This window comes from Alosa alosa, chromosome 11, assembly GCF_017589495.1.
Source record: "Alosa alosa isolate M-15738 ecotype Scorff River chromosome 11, AALO_Geno_1.1, whole genome shotgun sequence".
NCBI lineage: Eukaryota > Metazoa > Chordata > Actinopteri > Clupeiformes > Clupeidae > Alosa > Alosa alosa.
The window spans coordinates 33327390-33337389 of record NC_063199.1 but is presented as its reverse complement, the minus strand read 5'-3'; the positions used below and the strand labels follow the sequence as shown (position 1 = coordinate 33337389).

Here is a 10000-nt window from a genome sequence, read left to right as displayed (position 1 = left end):
AGGTAAATTAAGCTAAAAAACTTGCATATTAAGCTAAAAAACCTGCATAGTGTGCCTTAATTATTACCATAAATTAGACTTTAGACTTTGCAGCATTTTGTCTGCCATTTAAAATAGGGCCCTGGGCGGCATATGTGCCAAGGAGATGGCCATTTCAGCTTCTGAGTGCCTGTCTCTGTTCTTCTAGTCATCAAAACTGAATCTTTCTGAAGAGCTTCGGGTGTTGTGATTGAGGATGTGAGACATGCAGAGATATGCATGTGTAGATTATTATGCTGAAACATGGTTTTGCCACACACACACACACCCACGCGCACACACACACACACACTCACACACACACACACAAACACGCACACACACACGCGCACACACACTGGCTCACCTGTGAAGAAGACAGACGGTGAGCCCTCTCCTTCGAACAGGCCTTTGGTTTTGGCGTCAAACCGGAGCCAGAGTCCAACAGCAAACACAGCCGAGCCTGCCAACTACCCATGAAACACACACACACACAGAGAGAGAGAGAGAGAGAGAGAGAGGGGGGGGGGGAGATTGGGGCTCATATAAGGACACTTCAGCATGACGCGAACTTCTGGGTACTCAGATTAATGTATGCTATGTAATGACGGTGTCTACTGTATGAGAGAGGGAGACACAAGCAACAAAAACTATCACTATATTGCGCACAATGGCTGGCAATATCAGTCATATTCACCCCGCTTTACAGTTTTCCAGTTGAAAGATCACACACGCACACACACTCTCTACTTTTCATTTCGCCCTCCCTCTCTGATATGACCTTGTTCCGGATATTAAAATTGGGCCATGCGCGTGCTTATGCTTAACTCGCTAAAAGGGAGTGCGACACAATTTGCTGGAAATGTAAAAAAAAAAAAAAAAAAATACATCCGAGGTCAGTTCCAAATCTGTTTTCCTTTCCGACTGCAGTTTCTTGCATAAGCTTAAACTTTCCCCTCACAACGTCTCGGATTCAAAACACTCTAGATACAATTCCATGGTATTCAGTTCAGACCTGTGCCTGCTACTTGCTCTGCCTGTGTATATGGCTGCACACTGCACACGCAGAAGCCACATCTACAAGAACTAACCTTTTTAGTGTAATGTTCTACATAATGTTGACTTTAATATAGTATAATAATATTTATTTATAATTATTTATTATTATTTATAATATATATATATAAATTTAGTTAGTAGTCTCCACGTTACAATTAACTAGCTCAATGCTGTTTTGTTGAACGCACATGTCTGTGTATGCAGTTGAAAGGAAACTGCAGCTATAATTTGATGCAAACACTAAGCGGTTCACATGAGTGGCAGTTTTAAGTACAAAATCGCCTTCTACACAAAACGCATTCTTACCAGATAAGCGCATACCCTGCACAGAAAGAACAACAATCATTAACACAGTGCAACGTAGTGGGGAGTTTCCGTCGTTGAAGGTAAAACCAATACAAAACATGGGAACCTACCCAAAAAAGAACGTTGAAGAAAAACATAAGGTACTTTAGACATCTGTAGCCTCCAACGAGTCCCATGATACTCCTGTTAAACTAGCAAGTCGAGTCGACAAAAGATAACTTTTTACGCTTAGCGTTAGAACGTTAGAATCCGTTTGCCTACCAGGTCTTCTAGTGAGAAAACCGAAAGTAAATTTCAGCAGTTGCACGGTGCTCAGGTAAAATGGGCGGAAACGGTTGATAATGCAGCATTTGTCAGTACGCTATTGTGTGTCAGTGTGAGCATAACGACTGATTTGCCTTGGGCAGCCTATTTATGATAAGGCTACACGGCAGCTACCAAATTAAATTGAATAAGGTTTGCATTCAGGCCTGACTCTGCCTCCATAAAGTGCCTATTTCAAGAAATAACATATAGTAAACAATTGTATATGTTCTCTCCATTTAACAAATTTGAGCATACAGTAGGCGACTGCATTCTTCACACACGTCACAGTTCTAGTTCTGTTCGTGAGTGCCCGCCATGTTCATCATGGGTGAGAGGGCGGAACAAACGACATGAAGCCTAAATGGGAACACAAGAGCTGTTTTCATGTCAATAAACACGTTGAAATTAAACAATAAAACATTAAACATTAAGAAATTAAACATTAAAACCTCTCCCTCTCTTTATCTCTAATTGTGCGTGTATGCGTGTGTAGCCTGTGTGTGTTTGTGTGTGTGTGTGAGAGAGAGAGAGAGCTATAGGGGGCTTGGTTGAATAATGCATATTCTCCTCGTTCTCTCATTTGGTTTTTCACCTATTACACATGCACGCGCGCCCTCTCTCTCAAACGCACACGGGCATGCACATTGCCCTCTCTATCTCTCACACACACACACACGCAGACACACACACACACACACACATACTGTACTGCCATGTAATCTGAGTTTGCTCGTGGGATTACCGTGAGCTATAAATAGAACCTCAGATTAGACAATTGGGCCGCGCGTGGCCCACATAAACCTGGAGGAGGAGGAAGAGGAGAGTGTGCTGGAACCAGGTCAGCTGTGCACTCCTTGCTATAATTCCATGATAACCTTTACAGTGAAACTACCGACAGAAATCAATTACACAATAACAGAGTAAAAACATATTGATGGGATAGTATGTATGTATGTATGTATGTATGTAGGCTATAAGTGTTCGTGTGTGTGTGTGTGTGTTTGCATGTGTGCATTTGTGCGTGTGTCCCAGAACAGTCCATTCATCACAAAAGCAGCCCCTAAAGTCTATCAAAACACTCACCCAGAATATGAAATTGAATGCGAACATGAGGTATTTGACACACATCTCCCCTCCCGTCAGCGCCGCCATCACACAGTTCGCGTGCTCAGGATCCGGTGCTGCTGCCGCTTCTGCAATATCTGCACGCGCTGAGCGACCGAAACCCACTGCTCAGTTGCCTCCGTCTGTCTCTGCTTGATTGCGCTTTCTTCTGCACGCGCCTCACATTAAAGTTGTCTCCCTCGATCTCTCCTCCTCTCTCGCTCCTTCTTATTCGATCTATACGAAGTCGACAATTATTCTTTTTTCATTTATTCATAGAATCGATTTCACGTGGTTTGTTTATGATGACATCACCAGTCCAGCAGTCACTTACACCTCTACCGTCCAACCATCCCGCATATCCCGCGTGCCGTTACTGTCCAACCATCCCTCATATCCCGCGTGCGTTACAACGCCGGCTCCAGGCTTCATGAGAATGACGTCACCCGGCCAGCGATCAATACATGGGAAAGGCGAGCGACACACGGTGCTCATAAGATGCAGCACACTCACACAACACGCCAAAGGGAAAACGCACACACATACATGTACACACACACACACACACACACTCACACACTCACTCATTCATTCATTCACTCAATACAATATCCTGCATCACATGTTTTATTCTTGGCGGACTGGCTGTGAGGTAAAAGTCCACATATGGGTGACAGAAATCTCCTCACACTTGGAGCATGATGTCTCATGTGTGACTGACTGCCATTCCTGTCTTAAAGAACCCCTCCCCCATTCTCTGCTCAAGAGACTAATAAAATGTTTACATACATGGTGATGAAGGGAAAACAATGGGTTCCACCCATATACTGTGTACTCCACACACACACAAAGGTTGATGTTGAAATGTATAGAACTGAAAAACATGTGCCATATGAGGTTTCAGGCATGGAGGTATTATATAGAACTGAAAAACATATGCCATATGAGGTTTCAGGCTTGGAGGTATTATATAGAACTGAAAAACATATGCCATATGAGGTTTCAGGCTTGGAGGTATTATATAGAACTGAAAAACATATGCCATATGAGGTTTCAGGCTTGGAGGTATTAGAACTGAAAAACATATGCCATATGAGGTTTCAGGCTTGGAGGTATTATATAGAACTGAAAAACATATGCCATATGAGGTTTCAGGCATGGAGGTATTATATAGAACTGGGGAGAAGAAAGAGGTATGATGCCAGACTACCTATTTCAGCCAAAACATAGCCTTTATTGACTAAAACCATCTTCAAAAATGGCTTCTGCCCATTTTAGTCAAACAGGGAAAGACAATATTGCCAAATAACACAAGTTAATATGTTAGCCAGCTTTTCTTCTGGGCTGTGTTGGTGATGTTTGGAAGGTGGTGCTTTAATGCAAATTTCCCAGCATGCACCTGTCTGATTACAGCTGTTCAATTATGAATATCAGATCGATCCAGTTGAGATCTATTAGTCTGATCAGCGTGTGATTGAAGTGCAGATACAATATGGATTTTGTGGATTTGCCCTGGATCACTCAGGTAGATCAGCTTGACCATATAGCTGGTATCTTACCTCGGTCCTAAAACACCTGGTGTGTATGGTGGAGTATTACAGGCTGACATGTCCATATGCCATATGGACCGCACGCTCCTGGTATTACAGGCTGACATGTAGAATGATGTTCCTCAAATCACTTACAGTGCAGTACAACCTCCTATCTAGTGGAGTATTACAGGCTGACATGTAGAATGATGTTCCTTATGATGCCCCTTTGGCTCCAGTTTGAGGGATTTGGCCCTTAGTACACCTGGTTAAATCTAGACCGGACACAGGGCCACACCTGCGCGTACGCACACACACACACACACACACACACACACAGACACACACACACACACACAGACACACACACACACACACACACACAGACACACACACACACACACACACACACACACACACACACACACACACACACAGTGTGTTTGAGACCGCTGGCGTTACGGTAACATGTTTGTGGGCATGCAGGGTGCAGGGTGATATTCTCACACTTTGTTCTTGGCTGTGGGTTTGATGACAGTGTGATGGATGGTTACGCAATCCTGCCTCACATAAAATCAATCAGTTCACATGGAACCTGCCTTCATGTTTGACTCTGTGAGCCCCATATTTAGTTTGGCACTGGTGCGTTGGCTGTAGGTGACTGGGGTGTATTTATCATGTGAGGCCTTTGCTTTATGTGATCTTGAGGCCTTTGCTTTATGTGACCTTGATATGTGTGCTTGGGATGTGTTGTGTGTTGCTGTGTATAATTATATCTGTGTTTTTGTAAGTGTGTCTGTGTGTGTGTGTGTGTGTGTGTGTGTGCGCGCACGCACCCGCATATGCATGTGTGTGTGTGTGTGTGCGCGTGTGTGTGTGTGTGTGTGTGTGTGTGTGTGCTCTGTCTTATCTCTTGTGACTGCTAGACTAATCCATCAATTCCTCTGTACCCAGACTTCCTCCAATTGTTCTTAATGACTGTGTGCCCAGAGAGAGAGAGAGAGAGAGAGAGCGAGAGAAAGAGAGGGAGGGAAGAGAGAAGGAGAGAGGTGGACAGAGTAGGGGAGAGCCGGATATCACACTCGTTTTTTTTCTTTTATCGTGCCCCCTTTCCCCTGTTCTTCCTCTGCCCCCACCCCCTCCCACCCCCCACCCCACCCCTCCCCTTCTCCTCTGCTGGGGTATAAAATCAGTCTTCTTCTCCAAGGCCAGATTCTGTGTGTGAGAGACTTGGATGTGTATGAGAGCGTGAGTGAGTGTGTTTATTAGGGTAATTGTGGGAATTTGAAGGAGCAACACCTGCAACTTTCTCCTTCACACACAGAGGTAAGTCCACCCATCCACACACACACACACACACATATACACACACACACACACACACGCACACACACACACACACACACACATTATTGTATTACAAAGTAAGCTGATACATGAAAAGGCATTTCATACAAATATAAATAACATTAGGGAAGGGATGGCAAAAGCTGTTTATACACACACACACACACACACACACACACACACACACTGCTATAACAGACCGATTGTGATGAATTATTGATATGTGCTTCTGTTTGAGCTGAATACCTTTTAAATTAAAACACTGTTAGAGGGTTGAGCTGAATGCCTTTTAAATTAAAACACTGTTAGAGGGTTGAGCTGAATGCCTTTTAAATTAAAACACTGTTAGTGGGTTGAGCTGAATGCCTTTCAAATTAAAACACAGCTGATTTCACTATGGCTCACTAGAGACGTACATCACTTTAATTTACTTTTGAAGTTTAATTTTTGTTGAAGTTTGGAATATCACTTTATTGCTATAACACACAGCATATTAGATAGCCATGGTGTATGTTAATTAATTAGAGATGACATATTACTGACATCTATGTAGCAGGTCTATTGATCACACAGACACAGGTGATTCCTCTCTGTCGTCGACCTATGTGACAGGTTTTACTCTGTTGTTTCTTCACCTGCTCTATGGCTCTGCTCGTAGTGTTTCGGTTGAAAAGTGCAACAGAAATGATGATGATGATGAAAATGATGATGATGATGATGATGACGAAAAAGTCTATTATAAGTAGTAGTAGTGGTAATGGTAGTAGTAGCAGTAGCAGTAGTAGTAGCAGTAGCAGTAGTAGTTGTAGTAGCAGTAGTAGTGGTAGTAGCAGTAGTAGTAGTAGTAGTAGTACACATATTTTCGAAATTCTGGGCCAGATGTAATAACGCTTTTGCATCCACTTTATGTGCATTTGTTTCGCAACGTGCACATAAAAATATTGCGAGGTATGTACAAACAGGCAGCACTGAGGTAAAAGCGCAGATTGCCTGTCACTGGAGCTGAGAATGGCAATTTGCGCTTTTCCGTGTCATGCATATGCATTTAGAGGAGGGTCAGGGGAAAGTGGGAGTTTTGTGTTAAAAGATGGGAGGAGAAGTGTAAAACGCTCCGAATTAGGTATTCCCCACTATGTACAAAAACTACCCGTGAAAGCGCACATCTGTTTTGCGGTGAAATATTTTCGGCTTGTAAAAGCAGGTGCTCAAATAAGAGGAACTTTCCTTTGTGCTCTCATGAACTTGAATATTGAAGTGAATATTGCTGTTATTCCACTGGTAACAGAAGCTACAGTATCAATACCAGGGTCAGAGGGTTGCACACACACACAAACACACACATACACCATACACACACACAAACTGCATACACACACACACACACACACCTGCATACGCCGCACACACACACACACACACACATTGGGAGGAGTCAACTTGGTAACGGTATGAATGAAATGGCTCCTTCTATTATTCATAGGGATATCTGTCAAAGTAAACAATGAAATGTAGTGTTTTTTTTGTGTCTGTGTGTGTGTGTGTGTGTGTGTGTGTGTGTGTGTGTGTGTGCGTGTCTTGTGTGTGTCGCGATGATGGCGTCAACGTCGCGATGCGTGTGTGCGTGTGTGTGTGTGTTGATGCGTGTGTTTTTGTGTGTGGCGTATTGTATGTGTTATTGTGTGTGTGTGTGTGTGTGTAATGCGTGTGTGTGTGTGTGTGTGTGTGCGTGTGTGTGTGTGTGTGTTTGTGTGTGTGTGTTTGTGTGTGTGTGCGTGCGTGCGTGCTTGTTTGCGTGCGTGCGTGTGCTTGCGTGTGAGTGCGTGCGTGCGTGCGTGCGTGCGTGTGTGTGTGTGCGTGTCGTGTGTGTGTGTGTGTGTGTGTGTGCTCTGTACTGTAGATGGAGAAGAATAAACTGACTGGATGGAGTAGAGGCACTCTTGTGATTCTTTTCCATTTTGCTGGTAAGTTTGGCTTAAATTCAGTGTGTGTGTGTGTGTGTGTGTGTGTGTGTGTGTGTGTGCGTGCGTGTTTGCGTGCGTGCATGTGCTTGCGTGTGCGTGTGTGTGTGCGTGTGTGTGTGCGCGTGTGTGTGCGTGTGTGTGTGCGTGTGTGCGTGTGTGTGTGTGTGTGTGTGTGTGTGTGTTTTCCTTTCCTCTCAACCGGAATATGCCAGAACAATGGTATTGACACATCAAGGGTGATGGCTTTAAATGATCAAATAATTTAGTTTCAGTTTTCACAATGCAGTTAGAGAAAGTCTCACAGACCTAACTCTGTTTCCTTATCAGTGTGTGTGTGTGTGTGTGTGTGTGTGTATGTTTGTGTTTGTGTGTGTGTGTGTAACTGTGTATGTGTGTAGGAGGTAATTCTCTGTTTTCTGGTTAGTGTGTGTGTGAGTGTGCATGTGTGCGTGCATGCGTGTGTGAGTGTTACTGTGTATGTGTTATGTGTGTGTAGGAGGTAACTCTCTGTTTTCTGGTTAGTGTGTGTGAGTGTGTGTGTAGGGGAGGCAGGCCGCTGTAGTGTATTTGGCTGGCAGCATATCCATTCGTTTGATGGAGTTCTCTACCAGTTCTCTGGAGACTGCAGCTACATGCTGGCAGGAGACTGCCACAAGAGGACCTTTACCATCCTGGGTAACACACACACACATACACGCACGAGCACACACACATACGCACGCACACACACACACACACACATACACGCACGCGCACACACACATACGCACGCACACACACACACACACACACACACACACACACACACACACACACACACACAATGCCACTGTGTGTGTAAATGAAATTCATCACAGTGACGTCCCCTCATATAAGGTGTGTATGTATAAGTATTTGGTGTGTGCTCTCATGAGTGTGTGTGTCTGTGTGGATGCAGGTGACTTCTCTCGCGGTGAGCGGAAGAGTGTGACTCTGTTCCTGGGGGAGTTCTTTGAGCTGCGTCTGGCAGTGGATGGGACCCTGTCCCACGGCGCTGAGAGGTAAAAGGGTCTTAACAAGTGTGTCTTAACGCATCAGACCCACACAACACACTGATGTATGGATCTAGGTGTGTTCATATAAACTATCAACTCAAGTTTGTTTATAAAAATACAGCACTACAGTATCAGCTATTTCAGGCCCAAAAGAGGCCCAAACATAAATGATCACATTCATCTAATCTTTCCAAACAATCCGCTAGCTGCCTGCCCCATAAGCAGGCCATCAAAAAAACGCGTCTCTGTAGGCAGCCTAGGCTCCGAGATATGTACACAAAAACAATTGCTATCAACAAGGGTTGGCAACCCCTTAAGGCAAAATAAAGTGTTTCAACTAATACGACAAGAGATATGCGTTTAGGGAGAGTTTAATTGCACAGGAGGGAGGGAGGAAGAGATGGCGAGCTAGCTCTCTGTTTTGTTTGAACATCAACAGAAGTGAGGTATCCCCGCTATCGCTAATACAACCTTTATGTCCAATACTTACAGTGAGAGTGAATGAGGAGCATCTGTAGGCTATTTTACTCGAGTTGTTATGTTTCTTCCTACTTTTACTACACTACATTGTCATTAGCAGCATTAAGTAGGAAGTAGGCTAAAATAATGTGCAAATGAAAACAAAAGGCAGTTTCCATTCAGCATGTTAGATGTCTGCGCGTGTGTGGTAAAAAGGCAGCACAGGCAGGAGTGAAAAGGGTGCCATCTTTAATCCCGATCGGAGATAAAAAATAAATGAAAAAAATCACTATCGGGGACATGTTAGCATCAACAAAGTTCCAGCAGCAAATCCAAAGCTCTCTCGGGCGAGGCCAGATCTTATACAGGTTCAATTACATTGTTTCCAGGCAAAACCATTACATTACACACACACACACACACCCACCCACTGACATATGACAAACCCCATGACTGACATGCTGTCATGCTGCTCTGTTTCAGCAGAGACAATAGACAACTCTAGCACATGATATTAATTTAATGTCAGCACTTTTCTCTGCATAAGTCTAGGCAACGCATATCACATAGTCACTTGTCTGTCTCGGGTAATTCCTTCACTATTCTGATGGCTGTCGCATGATCTTTATTAGAGAGCCATAATACATAATAATTCAAAATGTAATGTTCAACACATTCAATTTAGGGATAGTCTAAAAATGTCTACCACATGTTTATGATATGATCAATCACAAACAAGATGTAACACTGATTGTGGAGAGTCCTACAGGGCGCCATCTTGTGGTCATGTTTACAGTAGTGCATTGCATCGCATTGTAGAAATTTAAATGGTGTGTCTGTGTGTGTGTGTGTGTGTGTCTGTGTCTGTGTGTGTATG

At 43.8% G+C, this 10000-nt stretch overlaps 2 protein-coding genes across 4 annotated transcripts in view; one reads left to right on the top strand and one right to left on the bottom strand.

Annotated features, from left to right (window-relative positions):
• Positions 1-3239, bottom strand: part of cd9a (CD9 molecule a) — a 28513-nt gene extending 25274 nt beyond the window's left edge. The window contains exons 1-2 of one of the 3 annotated variants that reach the window (XM_048257815.1): positions 2773-3239; positions 386-488 (exon numbers count right to left, since the gene is read on the bottom strand). In XM_048257815.1, coding sequence (XP_048113772.1) covers positions 386-488; positions 2773-2841 — 172 coding nt within the window. In that variant the 5' untranslated portion in view covers positions 2842-3239. Of the gene's footprint in view, positions 1-385; positions 489-1383; positions 1809-2772 lie in introns of those variants that run through there. The other 2 variants (XM_048257817.1, XM_048257816.1) reach the window with 2 other exon arrangements.
• Positions 3240-5551: 2312 nt separating this feature from the next.
• The window catches only part of vwf (von Willebrand factor), a 51737-nt gene continuing 47288 nt past the window's right edge, over positions 5552-10000 (top strand). The window contains 4 exon segments of the mRNA XM_048256168.1: positions 5552-5648; positions 7567-7630; positions 8153-8305; positions 8568-8670. Of these exon segments, the coding sequence (XP_048112125.1) occupies positions 7567-7630; positions 8153-8305; positions 8568-8670 (320 nt within the window). The 5' untranslated portion in view covers positions 5552-5648.